Raw genomic sequence first — 25,743 nt, 5'->3', positions numbered from 1 at the left:
GAAGTTCTATAGCAATCACCATGCAATAAAGATTATGGGTGGTTAGTGCACGCAGGCAGTTATAGTACCTTAAGTTCTCTGCAACACTGTTTCTCATGGATCCACTTGGGAGCCACTGTGCATAGCTATATTCCTTGCCCTCCTGCAGTGGATGCTCAAGATGGTATTTATGTCCTTGTGTGAAACCCTTAAGGCCCCCATACACTACTATTTGGGCCCTATTTCATCCTTTCTGGAGGATCGGGACAAGAAATCGGGTAAAATAGCCCAAATTGCGTAGTGAATGAGATCCAATGGGTGGTCCCATGCGCATCCGATCAGATCCTGAGGTTGGACGGTCTGCACAGAAGATAAATTTGACCACTGAATAAGATAAATGTTATGTGCAGCTGTCAGTGCAGCAGGGAGCGAGGTCCAGGGGAGTGGGGCCCTGGTGCTGCTGGCGGGGACAGGAGAGCAGGTTCCAGGGGAGCTGCAGGCAGGGTAGAGGCAGGAGTGTAGGGTCCAGGGTAGTGGCAGACCATGATCAGAGAGCAGGTTCTGGCGGAGTTGCAAACAGGGACTAGAGAGCAGGGTCCAGGGTAGCGGCGGGCAGGAGAATAAAAAAAATCCTATTCAAAAGACCAGGTGGCCGATGATTGACATTTAATAGCAACCCCGGATCCTGCTTTCCCCCGGACCCTGCTCTCCTGCAGCTCCCCCGAGTTACGTGTGATAAATCACATCCGATTTATCGCGTGTAAAAAATGGCACAAAGTGACAAATCTTATCAAGCTCTCCAGGTGAGCTCAGGGGAAGTCGGGACCAACTTACGACAAGTCGGCCTAATGTTTGGGCCCCATTACTCTCTGCTTTTGTGGCTAACCCCTATTAGGCTTGTTGGTTGTCATCTCCTCATTCTGTATTCCTGGTTATTTCTGCAGAGCTAGGTTATACAGATACATAAATCCCTATGATGTGTGAATAATAATAAACATTGCTTCTTACATATTTCATCTGACCGGTTCCTTTTAGGATCTTGCACTGAATTGAATATGCCCCATACAGTCATGAGTTTATCTGGATAGTTATTGTTTGTAGATTTCTCCGTTCTACAGCAAATTATGTTTCACCCCTGTCTGTTCTCATGCAGGAGACAATGTCACTGCCTTCGGTCACATGACATTGTAAAGCGAGTAAAGACTGTACAAACCTAGACTGACTAGCAAGCACCTCGATCAAATGTAATGCATCCAATATAGCCTAAATCCAGCTGAAAAAGACTTGCAAATATGAATATTTTATTCAACATACTTTATTCAATATACTTTATTGGTTACATCCAAATCAATAAATTCTCTTACTTTCTGTAGGGTCTTTGAGATTGGATGTTTTTTTTCCCTGCCACAATGAAAATATTTCTCGACCTAAACATCAGTACATATATAATTAACTACTAAGGGAAATGTTGGTTGACACAATTGGCACCTTCAAACATAATTAAACACTTTGAACAACAGGTTATAGAACAATTCAAAAGAAAGCGGATGGGTGACATTTAATAGGATGCGATTTTTAGTCATTTTCAAATTCGCTCATAAATCGCACTTTTTAAATCACTTTTTTTTTACGTAAATTCGCATATTTAATGAGGTGCGTATTCTTGGCAAAAAAAAGTGCGATAATGTGCGAATTTTAGTCATGAAAACGTGCGATTTTTAGGCATGAAAATGTGCGAATTTGAGAAAAAAAAAATTAAAGACCGGACCATGCAGAGATATAAATGATCTGTGCAGGGTTCTGGCCAATTTGCCTGTGAGAACCTGGTCTACATATGTGTCGAATTTTAGACACATTTTCCCGATTTCGTATCTCATTAAATATGCAAATTGTATGCTTTTCAATGGGAAAACATCTGGATGCAAGTTCCGGCACGACTAAAAATCGCACTTTCAGAATCTGCAATAGGTACTTATGTAATATCTGGGCTCCCGTTTTTCTTATGAGACCGCGTCCGCTCGCCACGCTTCGGGCACGGTGGCTCGCTACGCTCGCCACACTATATAAAATCAACTCCATGCGTAGTTGGATAGTAGGGGTATGAAAAAAATGGGGTGCATTTAACATGGGAGCCCAGATAATACATAAGTACCCTGCAATTTTGTGGCAAAATCTGCGAATTCGGTAAAAAGTGCGATTTCGTACGTTTTTGACAAAAAAAAAAAAAAAAATATATCACATTTTCCCATCTCATTAAATGTCACCCAATGTGTCTGAAATGCATTTGCCACATGGAAGCAAACTGGAAGTTGTCCGTTTTTACCCCATTATTCTAAGTATGTGTATAGGATATAAGAGATCCTCATGAGGTTCCGTAAGGTTAACATGATCCTGGGTCCCAAACGCAGCGGGTTGACCAACACACTAAAAATGTAGTTTTTATCAAACAGCTTGGTTGTTACATGTAGGAAACTTAACGATAATCTGCGTTATGATCAAACATAAGGACACCACTTTTTATTTAAAGAAAAATTCTAGCTAAATTAAAAATTGGTTCCACCATGATAGTGGTTTGCTTAATGCAGTAACGAACCTACCTTAATCCCACAATGGACCCCCCAAAAAAATGATTTATGGGGAAATGCACCACAATAGTAAACAGGGTCTTTGTAATAAAAGACATGCTATTATGTCAAGGTTATTTAAGCAGCCTCTGCATGTCATAGATTGGCATGGTAATGTCTTTTGTTTGTGTATAAATCTTAAAAGCTGGTTTAGGATTCTGTTTGGGGGGGAGGAACATAAAACAGCAGCGCTAATCTTGGTTGTGGAGTCGTTACTGCTGTATCCTGGTGTGGATGCCGGCTTGTAGCACAGGAATCTTCTGAAAGCTTGTCAATATACCCAGTTAACTGGCACCCATTGGGAAGAGGCACACGCCTTATCAAACGCCCCGAGTAAATCTTGGACCGTTTGCTCTACGTCATTGTTAACTAGGGTTAGGTCAAAATATTGGGCGTAGCGGGCGCGAAGAACGTCTGAATCTGCCCGAAGCTTCTGGAGTGAATCAGACTGCAAGGGAAAGACACAAATGCAGAGATAATATAATACACGAGTAAACATAGAAAAAGGCGCTAAAATATAGTGTACAAGATAAACACTTAAACTTTTTTTATTTTTAATGAATGTGGGTAAGTGGTTAGTTCAGGCTTGGGTCGTAGGTTGCTGTTGAACAGGACCCCTTTGGCAGAACACACCTTTTTGGGTTGACAATTGCATTTTAGCAGTAGGTCTGGAGCTGGTTCTAAAATGGAGAATGATTGGGAGTTACCCCATATTTTCAGAACCAGCACTAGGCTACAGTAGCATCCTAAATCAACCCTGTATTTTTTTTTTTGGGTGACAGGAGAGCATCTCCCAACCCCTCCACCCTCTCCCAGACACACCAGGCCTGAGCTGAAGCCTGGCACTACCCCCCGCACAGTAGGTGCAGGGTTGATAGCTTGTGCATAAAGATATATTGTCCTTTACAGTAGGACTACAGGCCCCAGCAAGCCTGCCCCGCATGCTGGTACTCAGGAAACCTATAAGCACCCGCATGTGGGGCATGAAGAGCTGCTCCTGAAAAGGTGATATTAAAATAAAACATTTCAACAATTGTTGTTTTGTGGTTATTTTTCTGGGCTGTCACCCAGGGGCGGCAGCTCTTGTACATGGCCCCCGCCTCCCCCAGGATTCTATCTGAAGCTCACAGATGAAGATGCTCTTGGGGGCGATAGACTTCAAGCCCTTTTGCATTGTACACTCCCCCCCCCCCCCCCATACTGCTAGTATCCTGCCACAAGTGGACCCAAAACTGCCACACTATTACCTGCACCCCCATATCCAGATTACTCCTTCTCACCCATGTAGATGCAGGAGGGGGGGGGAGGGGAGCACCCATACAGTCTCCCCCTACAATCAGCTGCCCCAGCACTTTCAAACCCCCTCCCCGTATATTAAGCACTCTAGCGCTTCAACACCCCCAGCATCCCTGTAATCCTCCACATCCGTGAAAACCCCAGCATTATCTACCCAACGCTGTCATCGGAATAGTCACTGACCTCATCATCCCCAGTCATTTTTTAGTGTCAATGAGCTGGCAGCGGACTCTGGGTTTACAGTACAAACACACCATCTACATAGATACACATAACTGTTTATGCTGTACTTGCGATGCCGATGTGCTGCAGCCTACGTATGCAACTGCAGGATATGTGTTGCTAGCCACATACATCTACATTGGCAAGCTCCTTTCTGCCCACAAGTTCTGTTGAAAGGGACCTGTTCTATCAAAGTATATCCCCAGCCTAAGGCACTAGCCACTGCCATCACCAGACTGCCCACCTTTACAGAGGCACATGACTGCAAAAACAGAGGCAGCACTAACCAAGGAGCACATGGTGGGGAATCAGAGAACATAGACTACATGCATGTAATAAAATGCAAAATAAAATCACCCAAGAATTAAAATGCAAAATAAAATCACCCAAGAATTAGTATAAAGAGATTACAGTATTAAGCCGGCCTGGAGGCTTAAGGCCCCCATACACTAGCCAATTTTGGTCAGATTTCAGCCAGATCAGTCAGATCTGGCCGAAATCGGACCAAAATCGGCTAGTTTTGATGTCCCCTCAGATCCGATGCGCGGTCCCGTGCGCATCGGATCTGCGTCGGGTGGTCGGACCTGCTGCACGTCCGACCACCCGACTTGGGACCTAGTGGGGCAGCGAGGCGGTAGAGGGAGCAGGGGGGGCTGGGGACGCTGCGGGGGACACAGGCGGCATAGAGCCGGCGGGAGCTGTCAGTATTGAATTTAAAAAAAAAAAGCCCATACAATGCATGGGCGGCCTGTGATTGGCTGAGCGCTCTCTCAGCCAGTCAGCAATTGGCTGAGAGAGCGCTCAGCCAATCACAGGCTGCCCATTCATTGTATGGGCTTTTTTTTCTAGCACTGACAGCTCCCGCCGGCTCCCCCTGCCCGGCTCTATGCCGCCTGTGTCCCCCGCAGCGTCCCCAGCCCCCCCCTGCTCCCTCTACCGCCTCGCCGCACAGACGTGTCCCCCGCAGCGTCCCCAGCCCCCCTGCTCCCACCTCTGTAGCCCCCCCCCCCTGCTCCCTGGGTTTTTTACATGTGATAAATCGAGACGATTTATCACATGTAAAAAATGGCACATCAAGTGCCAATCTAATCAAGCTCCCCCGGGGAAGCTCAGGGGGAAGTCGGGGGTGACTTGTCCTAAGGACAAGTCGCCCTAGTGTATGGGGGCCTTTAGCCCTATATACCCCCCCCCCCCCCCCCCGTGTTGATATGGCTGGTCTGCTCCAGGTTAGCACACCCTAACACTTATTTTTCCTATCACATTGTATATATTTTGTATTTTAATCACACTTTTCACTTCCTTACATAGCACTTTTGTGCTTCCTATTAACCCCTACTAATTTTCATTTGTGTGCTGCCCGGGAGTACTCAGCCTGTGTTAGCATGATGGGGGCCCAGACCAATACCCAGTATTAGGGACCCCCAGTGACACAGACGCCTTGACGTACAGCCTGGGGGCTTTAGCCCTATATCTGCAACCAAGATCTTTGTATTATCTGATTATTATGCGTATATTTTTCACTCGTGTGCAAATTGTTTTTTCCTAACCAGAATTATCCCTCCCTTTTGGCACCTGAGTAACATCACAATCTGATTGAGCAGCTTGCCAACAAATGTGTTGTGCCGTAATAAGCCAGCCTCCATACCAACAGGAGTCCAGGCAAGCTCAACCCTGCATTGTCTATGCCAGTGATTCTCAAACTCAGTCCACATTTTCTAGATCACTAAGCTGGTGTACTTTGTACTCACTGACACGTTCCTTTGAGTATCAAGTGAGTTTTTTTAAAATTAGTGTGAAAATTGTCAAGCAAACATTTACCTTATACAGGATTTCCTCCCCTCTTTTTTATTTGAATTTATAAAACAAATGTGAAATACGCTGGCATTTTTAGGCGATATTTTGCACATCTGACAGCTGTTGACACTCAAAGGGTTAAAAAAAAATCCACAGGTGAAGCTAATTATTTCTGTGAAGAAACCTGCAACACATTGTCCTTTAACAGAAATACCCATAGTAAGGCAGAGGTTCTTCCCTTGCTGACTAAGACCAGAGCATTTTAGTTTTATAGCTGATATTTCTTTTTTCATGTTTTCCTAGTGCACACAGATGCTTACAATTTAACCAGTCAAATATGTAAACCTAGGAATAAAAACTTAATTATAGAAGTAGTTTAGTAAAGCAGAACTAGTGCTTAGTCGATAGTTCCACTTTCTGCAAAACTTTTTATTTTATTTTTTAAATAAATGCAACGTCAGTGGTTTATAAAGTGTGCCGGAACAGAGCAAAGAGACGAAGCATATAAAAAAGGTGTGAATATTTAGAAGGAGACCAGAGAAGAGCCAAGTTACATGTTTGTCAAACACTAACAGTATCAAAGCTATATGGTGTAAGTGAGCTGCCATGCGCAGTTTCTGTCGCATGAGTTAAAAACAGTTGTATTATGTGAACTGTGAACAATGTATAATAGTGTATAATGTATTACATTACATACTATTTTGACAGTGCCATGTACTCCTTATGCCATAAACTCATTATTTCCTGTGTCCCACAGGGATGAAATGTATGCATCATCACATAAAGGGTGGTACAAGTGGCAAAACACAAAGATCTGTACATAAGGCTCCACCACAGGTTGGATCCACAAGATCTAGTCCGCTGCGTGACTGTCAAAACGCGAGCCTTTGAAATAGCTGCACCACGGAACTGCTGATACTGCCGGAGCAGAGTGAGTTATCCACCACGCTGCCTGGCATTAACGCAAGCCACCACTCTGCCCAATACAATCTGCTTCCTGGCAAATATGGCAGCAATGGCAACCTGGCACTCAGGGTTTTACCAAGCCCTGCCATACAGGATAATGTAAGTGGAAGGTTGCTTTAAAGAAATATGGTGAGTGGTAAAATTATATAAAAAAAATTATTTTGCTTTATTCGAAAAAAGTCAGGACAACTTCGCTGTAAGGCACTAAATAAAACTGGAGCATTGGAACCGCTCTGGTGAGAGCTTGCAAGAGTTACACCCTTTGTAGGAGAGGTCACACTGTGCTACAAGATTCAGAATGGTTTATGCCCACGGAAAAGGCGACTGATAGCGATAGTGTATAGTAAATATAATCTTCATACTCAGAGCCTTACAGTGACCACGTGTATGGGGCAATAACAGAAATTATGCATGTGCCTTGCGCCAATACCAGAGGAGCATCCATTGCACAATAGCCTGAATTTCGATTTTACCCTGCTGCCCTGGGTGTGTTCTATTGCCCCATTCATTCCAATACCACGTCTGTTTACTTTGCAATTTTTAAATTTGCTAATTTGAGTTCATATTTGTGTATACACACACACACACACACACACACACACACTTTTAGTAAAAGCCAACACTACACATCTACATCACTTACCCACAAGTCAGTTTTGCAGACACTGCTTTTTTTTTTGCAGTTACTGCTCAACACTCAAACCACTACTGCGTTACACAACAGCAGCACTTCCGTCTACTCACCTGATCGGTAACCGTGGGAGATATAAATACAATGAACGGAGCCAATTCAGCTGTACGAACCATCTTCAGGGTCTAGGAAATAATAGCATGTTAGAGATCTTATATTAAAAAAGGAAAATAAGAACACGGACATGTTGCTAGAATGTTGTGTTAGTGAGTAGATGAAACAACCGCAGGTAAGAATTCTTTTTTTTTTTTGAGGGAGGGGGGGCATGGGGTGTTCATGGGGAAAATGCAGGCTTCTGACCACCCATCAGTGGAATGATTGGCCTGCATTTACACTGAAGTCAGAAAAAAAAAAAAAAAGGTTGGGTCATGTAGATTTAAATATTACCAAACACAAGTACCAGTGTTATCAGCTTCCCCAGATCCTTAACCCGGCTTACAAACTCCAACACTTACTCACCTGAGGCTCTATATCGAGCACAGCCACCTTTCCTTCTTTATGGATGTCCTGTACCGTCTGGATCTTTGTCCCAAACATGAATCCACTGAAGCTGCCATATTCCAGGAACTTATTTTCTGAGATTCCTTGACTCATTCCCTCCACGGACACAAAGTGATAGGAGGCTCCGTCCTCTTCTCCACGCTTAGGGGGTCGAGAAGTATCTTGGGAGAAATTAAACGCGATTGGTTTTTAGCTTTGCTTTTTTTTTTTTTCCCCCATTTACAACATTTTAATCTAATCATCGGATATAGAAGAAATAAAAACCACACATGATCCTGTAACTGTGCACCTTGGCCCTTATTCAGATCTGATCGCAGTACAAATTTGTTCTCAAAATGGGCAAAACCAAGTGCACTGCAGGTGGGGCAGATGTAACATGCAGAGAGTTAGATTTGGCTGAGGTGTGATGAAACTGAAATCAAAATTGTAAAAATAATGCAGCCAGTATCTACCCTGCACATGGTTTTGCCAATTTTGAGAACAAATTTGTACTGCGCTCAGATCTGAATAAGGGCCACTGTGCAACCAGCTCCATATCCTCGCAGTGCAGACCATACACATATGTGTACTGCACCACTAGAGCTTTAATGGGTGTGTACATTTGCTATGTTCTAGGTTTAAGCTTGGTACAAACCTATACAAATAGCAGCCTAATCAAGATATTGGATGCAGGAGCGTTATCCAATCAGTCCTGATCAGCTTTACTCATCCTTTTAAATGGTCCCAATCATCTGAGCTTGGTGAGAGTCATGTGTTCAGGAGCAGCAGGGCAGGGTGGGACCGATTATGTATGCAAGTATTTATTTTATATTTTTTTTAAGTGTATTTTTATGCTGCCAATATTTAACTCACTAGTGGATCTATTTAGCAGTGTTACAGCAGATCTGCTACAATTAAATCTATAAATTGCAAAGCCTTATACAATATATAGGACTAAACAGGGAATGAGAATTGAGAAGGCAGACTGGTCACAAGCTTCCAGAACACTTGGAACAAACCACTTTGTACAGTAGATAAATGTTGAGGCACTCACGTGGTGCAGGGTAGCTGAATCTTTCAGGATATTTGGTAAGCAAAGTATTTTTTATGTGACTGCGTCCAACGCCATTAACACCTGTGGTAAAAAAATAAAAAAAAAATTTAGAATTTCTGAAAAATTAAAATAAAATTTACTAAAACAAATTGATTAAGCTTCGGATGCAAATTTCCCAAATGTGTAAAACAGCAAGAAGTTTGCAAAGGGAAACTACACTATGCGCTAACGTTGCACAGTGCATTTCAGCTGTAGACCAAGCGCCTTAGCTTTAAAATAGTTTTATTAGAGTACATGGGGGAGCAACATTTGAGGTTCTGAACTTAGAACCTCTTGAGGAGGGTCATTGGGACGATGACCAAGGTGGGTTTCAACTTTCCTTAAAAAAGGAAAAAACCCTTTCTTTTCTTTCCTGCTGCAATCACAAGCCGGTCTTAGAAGCTGCCCAATAGAAAGGATTTTATCCAGTTTTAGGCCAAAACATGAAATCCCTTATTTATGGTTATTCTGTAGGTTACTTCAGAGGCGCAACTAAAGGGATAGGGAGGGATGTAGACCTAGTCTCACAATGTGTGCATCCACAGGAGAAGGGGGCTCCCAACGTTATCCCTATCCTACAGAGCGGTTCCAATTTTTTTACCTCAAAATTACAAAAAAACTTAAGGGAAATACAAATAAAGCCGCCTCTTCTGCATTCAGTCATGAGTAGGAATTTCCAAATGCTAGATAGGAGGCCGTTTGCTACAAAGAGCCTGTTTGCTGCAAAGGAAGTCAATCAGAAATGGCCTTGGGTGACAAAGAATGCTGGTGAGGAGAGCTGCATGAAGGCAGACTGGTTACAGATCACTGCCCTTATCAGTCATTTCCCCTTTCTCTCTGACATTCTCAAAGCAGTCCATTCCATAGGCCCCACAAACAGTAGGAAATCAAATATGTCCAACGTTAGTCATGAAGTAGCATACCTCCCAACAGTCGCCGGCACAGGGGCGAGACAGGTTGCGCGGCGAAGGCTCGATGCAAAATTTTTGGGGTGTGGCCTTTCAAAAAGGGGGTGGCCTATACCCACTCTCTGCCTGCAAAAATAGACGCTGTGCGCATGCACACAACGTCTTATTCACGGTCGACAAAGGGGGGGTCAACTCCCACCTGCCCCCCCCCCCCCCCCCCCCGGCGGCGGGAGGGACATGGGAATATCCCAGAATACCGGGTCATTCCTGCGACGAGCGGGACAGTTGGGAGGTATCAAGTAGGTTGTTCTCACATTAGTCTGCAACACACATTTCTGGACAGGTTCTAATCATAGTGGAGAATTCATTGTTATGAGAGAATATTTGACATTCATTACTGACCTATCAGCACCAGCGTTTTCCTTGTGAAAGCCGGAAGCGACACAACTTCTTCATAGGACACCACATCCAGCTGATCAAAGACTGAAGTGGGAGAGATGGGGTCATTATTTGTCCATACACATGACAGTCCATGACAGGACGGCTGTGCGGTTACTCACTAGAACTGTGCTTTGCCAGGTATTTATCTTTGCATTTCTTCTTTTTGCCGAATGGGCTGCAGCTTTGAGGCATCTGGGTACTTGTATTGGAGCTCGCCACACGCCTGTAATAGTCCAGGTAAAATGAGATACATTAAGGGTGACAGCTGAAATCACAGGGCCAGAAGTATTCCCTTATAAAAATGTACAACACATCAAGCTCCTAAGCTGGGTATACACTAAACCAGGGCTCGACAAAACCCGGGGGGCCAGGTCGCCATGGCGACCAGATTTGCCAGGAAGCAGAACTCCAGTGGTGCCTTGAAATCACAGGGCCAGAAGTATTCCCTTATAAAAATGTACAACACATAAACCTCCTAAGCTGGGTATACACTAAACCAGGACTCGACAAAACCCGGGGGGCCAGGTCGCCATGGCGACCAGATTTGCCAGGAAGCAGAACTCCAGTGGTGCCTTGAATTATGGACAGCAGCGGGCCCCGCAGTGGGTTATACTGTTATATATAACAGCCAGCGCAACAGTGCACAACTCTCCAGGCTGCCGGGAGATGGACAGGGGGAGGCACACTGTCACTTTTTATTTTTTCTGGCTCCTACACGTTCATCCTGGCTCCTAGATTTTTAAAACATTTGTCAAACCCTGCACTAAACAATAGTGAACGCAGTGATGGTACGATGCATCTCACTGTATGGTATCATGACTAGTTACCCACCATATTTACAATGCATGCATACCCTCCAACATGACCCATTCCATTAGGTACAAAATGCTCTGTTCCTGGACTTCCCTGCCAGTGGCAGTTGGATGTGAGGCTGCAGCACAGTCCAATATTCAAAAAGGGGAGCCACACCTACTGCCACCCCAAACATCACTGTTCTAGACTCACTGACAGTTGATGTGACCCCCCCCTCTTTGAATTTTGGACTGTGCTGGAGCCCCACCTCTGTATGTGCATGTAGCCCCCTCCCTAGGCCGCCCCACTGGGCATGCGTGATCGAAAGATCCAGGGAACAATCCTTGCAGCTGTCGATACCAATTGGGTATCGACGGGAGACAGGTTGCCGGAATCAAACCGGAGGGAGGGCAGGGGGGAGTACAACGCGGGGATGCTGCATGTAGAGCAGCATGTACAGTAACTGCATTTGATCTTCCAGATCGAGACTTGCCAGACAAGTCTATCTCTGCTTTCTATGCCTTGCATCGGAATAAAGTCTAGAGCAAAAGCAGTTATCACTGTTCGATTTGGACACATTTTCGATTCTGCTTCTAGAAGCCAAATCAAACAGTGGCTTAAACCTTCTATATACAAAACTACAGACAAAAACAGATAATGCACTGTTGTGCGAGAACAGCGCCATTCAGCCACAAGGAAAGAGTGGTAGGCATCAGGCCGTTTTAGACGGACAAGCCGCCTGGAAAAAAGCGTGGTAAGAATATACTTTAGCGCCTCTATAAATACCAGGATTTTATTCACCTTCACAGAAGTTGCCTGGTGCCGAGGCCTTCACTTTTTATTAAAATTATGTTATTTTAGGCCAACAAAATAGGACACTTTCCTTGAAAGGAGTTATGGGCCCACAATAGTCGGTCAGACTTACCACTCTTGCAGTTCGGGTGAAGGTATGAGGCCAGCCGTCTCCGCCCCTTGTGTCTTCCCTTGCCACCAATTGGAGTCATCCTTGTTTATAATTTGCAGTATATCCCCAGTGCGGAAGCGCAGGCCTGCCTCTCGGCATGGAATAAGCGGATCGGCCAACGGGTCATAATCAAACAGCGCTCGCACAAACATCTAGATAAATAAAAAGTAATAAGAATATATACACAAACTATACTCTTTCAACAGTGCCATTGCCATCAGTCTTTGTTTCTGCCAAATCTCAATGTGTAAAATGTTATCCAGAGGCACAGATTTTAACCTTGTAACAAAAGTGGATTTTCTACCATGTATTCTATACATTGTATGTTCCAATTATACAGGGTCCAATAACAAGGTGACATTACACAGTGATACATTAGTACTATACTAGATGCGAGAAGTCTAGCAGGGTGGTTTCCCCCCAGCATCTGGCTTCCAGTCTATTGGGAGATAAATTCAGCTTGGACGCAACACCACGGACTAAGAATGATCAAACCAGGATGCCCTCATCGAAATACAGCCAAATGCCTATGCATGCCATACTTGGCAAGATAAAAGGTTGGTTCATTTAATGTAGACAGATGTTTGTAGCGCAAACACTGGCTTCTGATGGCCATTTTTTAATAGATAATTTCCCATTCAATTTCTTGACAGGTTAGTTAAAGGGAGATGGATGGTCGGACACAATGGACCTTTATGATGCAGATAGAGACATGGGTGACTATAGGGCATTCTCCAGTTTCCGCACACCAGCAATAAATCTATGCAAGTATCCAACCCCTAAATGGAAACTGGAACTCTGATGCTACGTATGCCAAGTGTTCTCCACTAATACCAAAGTGGTCCACGACAGCCATTTACCCAAACCCTATCTAGATCTAGGGGCCGGGCTTCATACTCAATGGAGCAGCACAGATTATCCACAGGAACTCTATTTACTGTACATAGGGAGTATTTGGGTTATACTGAAAGAACCAAATACCGGGCAGTAGTCAATGCTCCCATTTCGCTTTTTTGGCGAGAAGGGCAGCCCTCTCTCCAAAAATGTACCTCGCCCTATTCAACACTCCTGGATTGTCAAACAGAGAGCTTTGCCCTGTTCGCCACTTGGTCATCGCCATTGTTAGCTGTTGCTTTCTTATGGGAAATTGTGTACCCCGACGTTTGTGTATTCAATGCAAAAATGGAGAACACGGCTAGCCTTTTTTTTACTATGCCTCCGCATCTTTTAGGTGAACTCAACTTACGTACTTCTAATATAAATTTTTTTTATTGATTGTTTGTGTCTAAAAGTATATTTTTTTTTATTAATTGAAGGATCTATATATATTATTTTTCTTTAGAAGTGACACATTAATATATTCATTATACACGAATGGTATTCCCCCCCCCCCCCCCCCCCCATGATGCATTTTTTTCTCATTTATTCTACCCATGATTCACCTCTTCTTCCTCACTCCTTCGCTTGGACTTTGCGGAGATACACAGCTTATCACACTTTTTTTAGGCTAATTTGCAGTTTCCTGCGAAGTTTGACCACTGCCTACAAATGGAGCAGATAAATCCTCGTACACCGCATTGGTCAATGCTCAATGCGGTCAGTGGCTGCGAGCAGCTGACACGTTGAATAGGGTGAACAGGAGGCACGGAGAGGGGTAGAAAGAAAAAAATGGAGAACGCTGGGCCGTGCTCGCTGGAGCATTGAATACAGCCCTATATCTGGGTTTTGTAACAGGGGGGATCCAATCAGAAGAGATGATATGTTACTGTGATAATAGCAGTGAAGGAATGTCTCTGGTGATTACATGGGAGGGGATTAAGGTATTTGTATATAGATCTACCTGCAGCGGAGGCTTGCGGTTGCTTTGTGCTGGTGAAACTTTCACAGTTACGGTTCCTTTGCTTTCTTTCTAGAAATAAGAAAATCACATCACACATTGGGCAAATATTTATATCGTGCTCCAACAGGAGTTAAAGGCACTTTATAGACATGAAAACAATTGAACATAATACAGAAGATTAGTGATACAGCAACAAACTATCCACAAAAACCTTGAGCACAGTATAATGCAGGATTGGTGGATAATAAATTCCGTGGGTTGTGTATTACACAAAGTGACAAGCGAGGCAGCCATCTTGGGCACACCACGTATGATTACCCCTAGAAGAGATGACACAATGGGGAGATTCCAGCATAGAGTAGGGTTCCAACAAAACACAGTTCCATGCATTTTATCCCATCTGCAAGCGTATCAGATGAGGAAGCCATGTTGGGCGCACTACGAATATGACACTGCCGGAAGGTCCCAATGCACATATGGGAATACAGCCACTTGTGTACGAGTATATTCTACCCTGCATGAGAAAATCCATGTGAAAACAGTGCCCACAGAGGAACTATCCATGCCAACCATATGTGGTGCATGGTGAGAGGGAATGGAGGAGATGGGAGGGGATGGGATCCAAGGGACAGGTAGAGGGGGGGGGGGGGGGGAGAGGCTGAGATGAGGGAGTGAACTTCCTCATCTGTAGTGGGGCTGAAGAGGACAGAGTTGGGTAGTTGGAGGGAGAGGATGATTGGGGTGGGTGGGCAGATGGGAGGAGATATGTCAGATTATCTTGATTTTAGAGGGGAAAAAAAAAGAGGCAAAGTCAGCAGTAGTGAGGGATGATGGCAGGAGGGCAAAGGAGTGTCAAGACGGAATGGATTGGAGGAATGAGAAGAGATGAGTGATTTGAAAAAAGATTGTTTGGCGAGGGAGAGAGCAGCGCTGGAGGAGGAGAGAATAAACTTGAAATTGAGGAAATTTGCCAGAGTGTGAGATTTCCTCCAGAGGCGTTCAGCAGAGCAAGCACATTTTTGTAAAAAAGTCATGTAAGTTTGTTGTGGCAGGGTTGGGGTTTAGAGCGTCGGAGGGGGACCACAGTCGAGAGCAGAGGTGAGAGAAGAGTTATTGAAAGAGGCAGCCTGGTTGGGGCAGGTCATGTGGGAAGAGGAGAGAGGAAAGTCTCCAGGGAGAGACCAGAGATTGCTTCTGGTGACAGTGCGACTGGGCAGTGTGGGTGGTGGAGAGGATGAAAGAGCAGATTGTGGTCAGAGTGGGAAGGAAGAATTAGAGAAATCTGAGAGATTACAATGGTGGGTGAAGAAGAGGTCAAGGGAGTGTCCAAGATTATAAATGGAGGTCAGTAAATCAGATGTTTATCAGTAATAGCCATAAAGTATGTAAAGTGGCAAGATATCTTAATGTGTGATGCTGCAAGCTTGCACACTTGCCTAAACATACAGCCATCTTGCGCAGGACTAAAGTGCAAGTTTATAGAAGGGAAGATGTTGCTTATAGCATCGAGATTCTACTCTACGTAACACCTTTTAGAAAAGGCCTGCTAGCCTGTGGCTCTCCAGCTGTAACACTACAAATCCCAGCATGCATTGCCAGTTTTGCTATTGTGGAATGCTAGAACTGTGGCAAAGCATGCTGGGATGTGTAGTTTCCCCAACAGCTGGAGAAGATTCCATGACAAATAAACCCGCACTAAGGTCTACTCATCCTTCTGATCACACGCCAGTATCTCACCAAAACGCTCTGCAAGAGATCCACACTTTGATTCTGGACACTTTTTCCATTTATTTCAAGGATTTCATCCCCAACATGAAGAGAACCTAAAAAGGAACAAGAAAAATAACTGAAGTTCAGGCACAAAACATACATGATCAGATATAATACACAACAGTCATTACTGGGGCATCTATGAAATAATATATTCAGGTTAACTATAATTGGAATCAGAGCTAGATAATTAGGATGAATGGCACTGCACATTGAGAGCGTTCTGTAAGGCTTGGTAGAGTCTGTGGAATTTGGCCATGATGCCATATCAGCACTGACCATCACACTAACCTAGAACTTAGAATGATAGTGTTGATTACATTGTGAGGGGCCTTTAACATGCAATCATGTTTGCGTCTATAGAAGCATGAGAGTACACCTGCGTCGATACGAGGCACTTATGGTATTGCCAAACTGTTTTACTTGAAGCCCTGTTGGGCTACTAACAAATATTTGGCACCAGGAGCCAGGGTTGTGGATCATCGGGTTAACAAGCATTAGGTCGACACAGGGTTTTTCACTTTGACCCGAATGTCGACATGGTCACAGGATAAAGGACCCTGCGCATGGCTCGCTGCTCTCGCAATGCTTCAGCCACGGTGCCTCACTACACTCGGCCCACTATTTTATTCTCCCACCACGCCATAGTGGATGGTAGGGAGCGTGAAATATCACCTGTCGGCACAAAATCCCACGTCGACCTTTTGACAGCGACGTGCAACCCCCACAAACGATTTTCAGAACAAGTTACATTGTGCTCCAAATACAGACTGACAATATACAGGGAGAACACTTCTTACTCACTTGTATGGCTTAGAGGCTACAATTAAGGGGACACCTGTTAGATAAAACGCTGCATACACCACATACAATGTGCAACTGGAGAGCAAACAGAACAATCACCTTGTCGGTGGATAAGTCCTCCGTGTAGAATCCGTGCAACAATGCACCTTTGCTGTGGATTCAGCTTGAGCGTGATGCCCTGTAACAATGTAGTGATGGACAGTCAGTACACAATTGTAGCGGGCTCCCCCGATTGGCCAACGCAACAAACCAAATAAATCTAACAGCATAGAACGTAAGTATGTATCCACTTTCTGCCACTGACTATTATAGGTTTCCTAATGAGGGCGAGGGAACGGTTTTTACCCCTAGACCGTTCCATTGTACAATAACAGCCCCTGTAGTTGGCAGAGGCAGCACTGGCAGGGAAATGTGGCATCCTAGGACTGTGCCATGTAGAAAAGAAACCTGAAGGTTTCTGCTGCCAATGTGTGACTGGATATGGCCTGGCTGAATGGACTTGTTAACAATGAGGGTGGCTGACGTGGCCAAACAAAGGAATAGGGGTGTCCCTATACACAAGGCATAAATGTGGTCCAGTGGTTACAGCTCTGCAGCTTATCCTGTAAATGATCAATCTCTGGAATTTTTCATGACTAAATAGATCCCAGTCTCTATAGCAACAGAAGTCTTTTTCCTAATGTGCTTTTCATAGGCAGGTAAGCCATCGTCACAGTGTACCCATGTGTATGACATTCTAGTGTGTGCTCCCAATGCCACAATAGCCACCATACATACAGACAAGATTTGTATTGGAGTGAAATCACAGCAAAGCCCTTTTATGCAGCTATTTTAGAGGCTTCAGAGGGGAGGAGTCACTGCTGCATCCTTCTCTAAAGGCCCCCATACACTGCTGAGACTTCTCAGATGGGAGGAGTCACAGCTGCCTTCTCTAAAGGCCCCCATACACTGCTGAGACTTCTCAGATGGGAGGAGTCACAGCTGCCTTCTCTAAAGGCCCCCATACACTGCTGAGACTTCTCAGATGGGAGGAGTCACAGCTGCCTTCTCTAAAGGCCCCCATACACTGCTGAGACTTCTCAGATGGGAGGAGTCACTGCTGCATCCTTCTCTAAAGGCCCCATACACTGCTGAGACTTCTCGAAGGGGATGAGTCAGACAACCTTGACACTCCAGCTGTTGAACTACACATCCCAGCATGCCCTGCTACAGTTTTACTATTTGGCCATGCTAAAACTGATGCGGGGCATGCTGGGATGTGTAGTTCAACAGCTGGAATGTCAAGGTTAGCCATCACTGGCCTAGCAGCGTCCCAGGCATGCAATAGTTTTGCATACAATATATTGCATGCGATCCCTCAAGGACTGCGAGTCTAATATATCTATAGTGCAGCGGTCTAGGGGCCCCGATCTGATGCCCATAGGACCACGCATTAGATCGGATGTAAAATACTGTACATGAGATTTACCACTTTTCACCTGATTTCTTGGCCCGATACATTGAAGTTAGGTGAAAACTGGCAGAATCGCATAAGTGTACGGCCAGCTACACTACACCAACATGTACAGTGCAGCTGAAGAAGTCCTCTGCTGATGTTTTCTTAAGTGACCATCTCAATATAAGGACTCTTACAAAGATAGAGAAGCTTTGGCTGGGCCAACTTCTCTAGTACAAGCTATGCCCTTGAAAACTTGAAGGTATCCCCTGTGTTTTTTGTTCTTAAAGTTAGAAATACTTCCAACGTTCTTTAGGTACACATCGTAATCCACAAGGGACCGGACACAGTGTCTCATTCACCAAAGTTACAAGAACAGTTAAGACTTTTGGCAAGAAGAATAGTTTCAGATTTATTGCCACATTCTGACAATGTCGCTGTCAGCCAAACACTAAATGGCCTTTGACTGACTAGATTAGCTGTTTATGCAAGGTCTGCAGACTTCAGGGCTTGGGAGTTACTTCCTGCTATTGTAACCTTGCAGTTTGTAAATCCTGCTCTGCATGCAGAAAACGCCATTGTACTGTACACTCTGACCCAGTTTACATCCATGTTACAGATTATACCCGACCAGTGTGCCTCACAGCTAGTGTGACGTGCTGTACACAGGCTATCCAAAAGATTCTGGACCACCTAGATCAGGGGAGGCCAAACCGGTCCTCGAGATCTACCAACGGTCCACGTTTTCCAGGTCACCCAGAAGGTGCACAGCTGTAGTCATTACTAACTGTCACATTTTAAAACCTGCTGCATTCATCCTACTATAGATCCACAGGATGCCTGGAAAACATGTACTGTTGGTAGATCTTGACAGGTTTGGCCACCCCTGGTCTAGATGGTGAGAATATAAACTAGTATTGGTTGCAGATGATACAATGAATAGCCCATCAAATAAAAACAGTTTTTTATATCCATAATCTAGTAGCAGTTACATAAACTTGTGTTGCTTTAATTTAATATAAATGACCAGCAAGACATTGTCAATAATTGAGAGCCTCTTCCCATACAGAGGGAGCAGCTAGAGGCCTTTGCATACTCCTTGTGGTCATCTAGCCTCTAAAGGCCCCAATCACTGAGCAGCTCTGCATTAACCGAAATGATACACTGTGCCGAGCACAAACACAGGCATTCTGATTAATAAGACCTTAAGCCACTCACAAAACGGAACCTAAAGATTTTACACAACCATTCCCTTTTATCCTACAACAAGAAATCCAAGTACACTACTGTTACAGACAGGGCCTGCGCTACCATTAGTCAGCTGAACTTATACTGTATGCGCTGCTGAGGCCGCCTCTACTTCATCTACAGATACAGGATGGAAGCAGTGTGACACTTATCAGCTGCAGCCACCACACAGGGGACACTGACATGTCGGGGGCTGGCACTGCAGCAGATGGTGTTGGAGGAGCAGGGGTGATACGGTTTACTGTAGTCTTTGTCTACGGTGCCCAGAAACCTTGCACCAGCCCTTACAGATTGATAATAGTCTGGTACATAAGGACAGCAGCACAGCAGAGTTACTGCAGAGGACTCCACAGCCTGGAACAGCAGCTCTGCAGTCTAACAAAGGAAGGATCTATCTCCATGTCATTCATGTGAGATTTACAGGTCTATGTTACCAGGTGCCCACTAGGCACACAAGCATTGTAGGATTTAGGCTTTGGTGGGATTTTGTTCAGGGGAGGGTTGTGGTGGTGCTACTGGTAATATGGCCAAAGTGATATGCTGACAATGGTACCAGGCGGTGCACTACTCCCACGCCGACAGTGGTACCAGGCGGTGCAATACTCCCACGCCGACAGTGGTACCAGGCGGTGCAATACTCCCACGCCGACAGTGGTACCAGGCGGTGCAATACTCCCACGCCGACAGTGGTACCAGGCGGTGCAATACTCCCACGCCGACAGTGGTACCAGGCGGTGCAATACTCCCACGCCGACAGTGGTACCAGGCGGTGCAATACTCCCACGCCGACAGTGGTACCAGGCGGTGCAATACTCCCACGCCGACAGTGGTACCAGGCGGTGCAATACTCCCACGCCGACAGTGGTACCAGGCGGTGCAATACTCCCACGCCGACAGTGGTACCAGGCGGTGCAATACTCCTACGCCGACAATGGTACCAGGGGGTGCAATACTCCCAGCACTGCAGAGGTTCCCAATACACTGTGCCTCGCTCAGTACATATGGCAATGTGGGCATGTGTGGGGTACGCAAGGCCACCGGCGCAATGAGAGATAAATAGAGATATAGATAATATTGGGGGAAGATCGTAACCATGTTATTCAAATCAACAAACCACCCCACAGTGCGCTCTCTTGGATGTGGGCTGCTACCCAACACCCCCCCCCCCCCCTCCCCGCTGTCATCCCCCATCACTCACCATGGGCTGCTCTGTCTCTCTCTCAAACTGCACCAGCCGGACTTTCTTATCCGGGCCCCCAGGAGCCGCGGAGCCATTGGTGCAAAACTCCTCTTTCAGGGCCCCGGGAGCGGAGGTAAGAGCCTGGAAGATAAAGGCAGAAGGCTGAGTATCGGGCCAGCAGGGGTTAATTCCCCCCCCCCCCCTAATCTCCGCCGCACTCCGTTCTCGCTGATTCATCATTCCCTCACACTGCAGCGATAAGACGGTGCAAAGAGCAGCCTGCAGAGCATCGCACCACCCCAGGGCAGAGCATCGCACCCGGCCCCCCCAGCCTGCAGAGCATCGCGCACGGCCCCCCCAGCATGCAGAGCATCGCGCCCGGCCCCCCCTTACCTGCGCCGTGGCTCGGTTCTGCAGCAGAGTCTCCAGGTAGAGGTCGGAGAGTGCGGAGCGCATGCCGGGGACATCACACGGGTGGCTGCCCATCTCCGAGCGCTCCAGCTTCAGCGTCATCCCGCTGCTCAGGCTCCCCCGTGTCCGCCCGTCCTCCCCCTCAGCCCCGCTTCCAGCAGCAGCACCGGCACCTCTCTCTCTCTCCTCCGCACCTGCACCGTGTGTATCGCAGTGGAAGAGGCTGAGTCAGGGAAGGGACCGAGCTACCAGCCGGGCCAGCGCACTCCTCACACAGGGGGAGGGGGGGTGTCACACCGGCCGGTGACAGAGCCGGAGAGGGCAGCGGTCAGCCGGCAGCGATATGACCGGGTGTAGGCTGTACCGCCGGGCACACCAGCAGCCTCCGACTACCGCTCAGCCTGGCGCAGCCGCTACCGGGAGGCGAGAGAGAAGCGCGCACACCCTCCATTATATACAGTGCGCTCTCCTGGGTCACGTGACGCCCGGAGAGCGATCATGTGATAAGAAGCTGCTGAGGCAGGGATCACGTGACCGGGCGCTGTGGGGGGAGGAGCCCGGGCTGTTGTTGTTCCTGCTGTAGGTAGGCGCAGTATAATAGCAACGCCGCGCCGCGCACACTGCATCTATAGGGAACCGGGACAAGGGATCTGCAGCAAAAAGGTAGACAACCATTAGGTCGACGCCATTAGTTCGACAAGCCAAAAGGTTGACATGTAAAAAAGTCGACACTACCATTAGGTCGACAGTGTCTAGGCCGACAGTCAAAAGGTCGACATGGGGTTTTCCACTGATTTTTTTACCCAAATGTCGACACAGTCGACATGGACACAGTTTGAAGTGAACCGCAGCCCCTCGCGTTGCTCGCAATGCTTCGGCCACGGTGCCTCGCTGCGCTCGGCACACTATTTTATTCTCACACATCGCCCTAATGGATGGTAGGGCATGAAATACCGCCTGTCGGCACATGTCGGCTCAAAAAACAGTGAAAAAAACCATGTTGACCTTTTGACTGTCGACCTAGACACTGTCGACCTATTGGTAGTGTCGACCTTTTTACATGTGGACCTTTTTGCTTGTTGAACTAATGGTGTTGACCTAATGGTTGTCTATCTTTTTGCTGTAGACAAATAGTCCGGATCCCCATATATAGTAGGCAGCGCTATAAAGCTGGATATACATATAAATGAGATCTTTCCAATGTGACTGGTTGCAATAATGTCTGGTCCTTTCTGGGAGCAAATGACAATTGACCGCCTGCTCCCAAACATGGAGAACAGACAAAAGTGGTCATTCAGGCAAATTGGTTTAAATCAATTTAAGCAAATTACTGTTTTTTGTCCCGTTGATTGTAATCTGTTCCCAGACACTGGGCGGGATGTATTAAAATACATCGGCACCCCCTCGCGGCAGCGATGCTAGCTCATATGTACTGTCATATGCGACTAGCATCGCAATGCAGTGACGGAGGGCCCCCCCGCAATACCCTTCCCTCCAACATGACCCATTCCATTAGGTACAAAATGCTCTGTTCCTGGACTTCCCTGCCAGTGGCAGTTACAGAGGTGGGGCATAGTCCTAAATTTGAAGAAGGGGTCATTCAACTGCCAGTGAGTCCAGGACAGTGATGTTTGGGGTGGCAGTAGGTGTGGCTCCCCTTTTTGAATATTGGACTGTGCTGCAGCCTCACCTCTGCAACTGCCACTGGCAGGGAAGTCCAGAAACAGAGCATTTTGTACCTAATGGAATGGGTAAACAGAAACGGCCCCCTCCTGCCGAAGACCGCCCACAGCCCCTCCTGCCGAAGACCGCCCACAGCCCCCTCCTGCTGAAGACCGCCCAGAGCCCCCTCCTGCCGAATACTGCAAACAGACCCCTGACCACTGAGGTCTGATTGATATTTAGCCTAAAACCTGCCTGGGAAAATGACCTATACAATGGTGAAAAACGTAACAGAATCGGTTCCGTATTTTCTGAGTTTATCTTCATCAGACTCTTATTGATAGAATAATCCAATGTGGTTATTGAGCAAACAGCAAGTTTTCTAATCAGTTTGAGTTGAGCCCAAGTTTAACCATATATGATGCTGAAGGCTGATGTGTGTTCAACCACCCGAAGAATGAGTACAGTATATTAGAGCACGCCCACCCAACACTGGTCTAGTTACAGAATATATCTAGGCGAGATGATGTTCAGATGGAGTCGCGCTGAGCCTAGCTCGCCGACGCGCTATCTGTCCAGAGGGGATGCGTGAGTGTCTCACAAGCAGGCACGTCCCATTCCCACAAATGGGGCTTGCAAGGATGTGCGGGCACCAGCGAGGCAGGTAAGTGTGACCGTCAGCGAGGGGGAGACGTGTGGCTGCCAGCGAGGGGGGACCTGTGGCCATCAGCAAGGGGAGGACCTGCGCCCATCAGCGAGGCGGGGACGTGCGACCGTCAGCGAGGCGGGGACTGCAGCCGTCAGCTAGGCAGGGACATGTGTCCATCAGAGAGGCGGTGATAATGCGTAGTTATGGAAAATTACTTTATAACCTTTAAATATAACGGCAAACGCTGAAATAATTGCACACCAACACAAACTTGTAAAAAAAATACAAAGCTTTACTTGAAAAAATTGCTTGATTACATGTATTTGCAAATGCAGACTAACACAAGAAATATGAAATTAATTAGCAAATACTTAAACAATAATTCTAAATCAAATCAAAATGGAAACCTATCAAGGACAGTGATCAGCCATTAAACCTCCTTCATAGTTACCTCCAGCCCCCATGCTTGCCCGTTCTTCCTCAACTGCCTGCCCCTTCCTTCTCTAATTCTGATAATTAAACCTTAATCACATGAATTAATTAATTACTCATAAGTATTGAGTCTTATTGGCATGCTCTGCTTTCAATCATGATGTCATAATTAACCCAACACCCAACTTCCTTGTTACTAGGGAAAGATTCAGTGGCCTTGGGTCTACGCATGTGTGGCCCTGTTCTCATAATGTTGACAAGTTTGTGGAGACTAGCTGGCTGTCCTTGCTCCACTATACTGTCAACATCACATTCTTAAACTTATAAAACCAAAAACTATTTTCTATAAGAAATCACTCTTCCAGCACTGTTCTGAATCTTCAGCCATTTTATAATGTTTTTATGCAAGTCATAGTTGACAAAATGGTTGCTGCATCTAACAAACACATGCTGCTTAGCGCAAAGGGTAGGCCTCATACGCCGTGGCTAGTACCTTGTGCAACAATATAACATCATCTGCAGCAATAATAACAGTATTTAAGAAAACATTGATGCGTTAATTTCTGTTTTAACAGTTCCATCCTCTGAACTTCGTCATATCTCCGATGAAAGTTCATATCTCTCGCAAAATGCATCATTAGTCACTCTCTTAATACATCGGAAAACCTTGAGGCATTTCCCTAATATACAAAGAAATCAATAATATTATCCTGGCAAAAAAACATTAAACTTCTCAAAGCATATAATATAACGTTGACTTATGCGAACCAGTTATTGGGGTTCAACCAAGTAAACCAACTGTAGGGAATCACATCACTCACGCCTGTTTAGTAAACTAATTTTTAACCCAAATAATTTTATCAAATTTTCATTTTAACATCACCACCAGTTTAGTATTTGTGGTGCTTGTACCATATTTTAATTATGTTCACAAATTCAAATCAAATTTTATAATCTTGGGATAATGTAAATAAATGTGTTTCTTTAATATACCATATGTTACTTTCAAAGCTTCATGTTGGATTACCACTGTATTAATTAGTAAAAGTAAAATATATTACAATAGATCTTGTTTGTAACCATTTAGAAACCTTAAGTTTGTAAATATACTATAATCCTTGTGGTAATGTCCACAGCTTATAAAACAGTATGTTTGAGAAAACACCATAAGCAACAATTCAATGAGTCCCCTTTTTATCTAGATTTTCATAGGATTCACTTATGCGAGAGGTCATGCTGAGCCTGCTGTCAGCACAGCACATGCTGTAGGTGTGTGCTGCTGCAGAGATTACAGTTTTTAGAGTTTTCTTTCACCCTCCTCTAAACAGTTTGGGGGCGTGGCCTAAGTGCGGGAGGTGCCCACACCCCCACACTTAGACCACGCCCCCAAAATTATACCGGGGACCGGCATTCCTCTCGGATGCCCTGACTTTAGCGATACCTCTTTGATAACTATACACACTGTCCTTGTCAGCAACCAATCCCTGGTAACCCGCATTCACTATGAAAAGATGAAAACTTAAAAAAACAAAAATGACTTCTCCAGTTAGTGAGTGTATGGGAAACTTGGTCACTCATGGGAATCCTTCTATTACATCTTGTCCACAACCCGCAGGGACACCACTAAGGGTATCCCCCGATTCCGTGGACCTCTTCTTGCCCACAACCCGCAGGGACACAACTAAGGATGCCCCCGATTCCGTGGACCTTGTCTTGGTCTGTGTGGGGGCCCTGGACAGGCCCATCATCAAATAAGTTTATTAAGTTAAAATCAAAGTCACAATATTTATCTGCATCAGTATCTTTTTTCTTCAACCGATATCACCACTGGGTCCGAAACCTTCTTGCAGTGAGGTGCATGAATTCAATCGGTTTGTTTCACAGGGACGGGTCTTGCCTTTGATCTACGAGACATTTTATTGTAAGCAATTTCTCACCATTGCATAGTCTTCAGGCTCGACTTTTATAACAACGTCTTTTTATAAGCTTGTCCCTTCATAAGCTTGCTTGCTTTTCTGGTAAAGTCTTTAGATGCTGTGAGAAGTCTGTTGCTGGATGTTGA

At 45.6% G+C, this 25,743-nt stretch overlaps 1 protein-coding gene across 1 annotated transcript; it reads right to left on the bottom strand.

The window, feature by feature from the left end:
* Positions 1 to 1,274: 1,274 nt before the first annotated feature.
* Positions 1,275 to 21,386, bottom strand: MPP1 (MAGUK p55 scaffold protein 1). The gene is made up of 12 exons (XM_083161025.1): positions 20,921 to 21,386; positions 20,546 to 20,668; positions 16,764 to 16,842; positions 15,828 to 15,913; positions 14,091 to 14,159; positions 12,212 to 12,402; positions 10,614 to 10,717; positions 10,456 to 10,536; positions 9,107 to 9,187; positions 8,032 to 8,234; positions 7,626 to 7,697; positions 1,275 to 3,051 (listed from the first exon to the last, which is right to left on the bottom strand). The coding sequence occupies exons 1-12, from the start codon at positions 21,038 to 21,040 to the stop codon at positions 2,875 to 2,877; spliced, it is 1,386 nt and encodes a 461-aa protein (XP_083017151.1). The 5' UTR covers positions 21,041 to 21,386; the 3' UTR covers positions 1,275 to 2,874.
* Between the last annotated feature and the right edge of the window lie 4,357 nt (positions 21,387 to 25,743).

This window comes from Crinia signifera, chromosome 9, assembly GCF_055691185.1.
Source record: "Crinia signifera chromosome 9, ASM5569118v1, whole genome shotgun sequence".
In the NCBI taxonomy this organism is placed as follows: Eukaryota; Metazoa; Chordata; class Amphibia; order Anura; family Myobatrachidae; genus Crinia; species Crinia signifera.
Note: the sequence above shows the minus strand (reverse complement) of the source record. Positions and strands in the feature narration are given on the sequence as shown.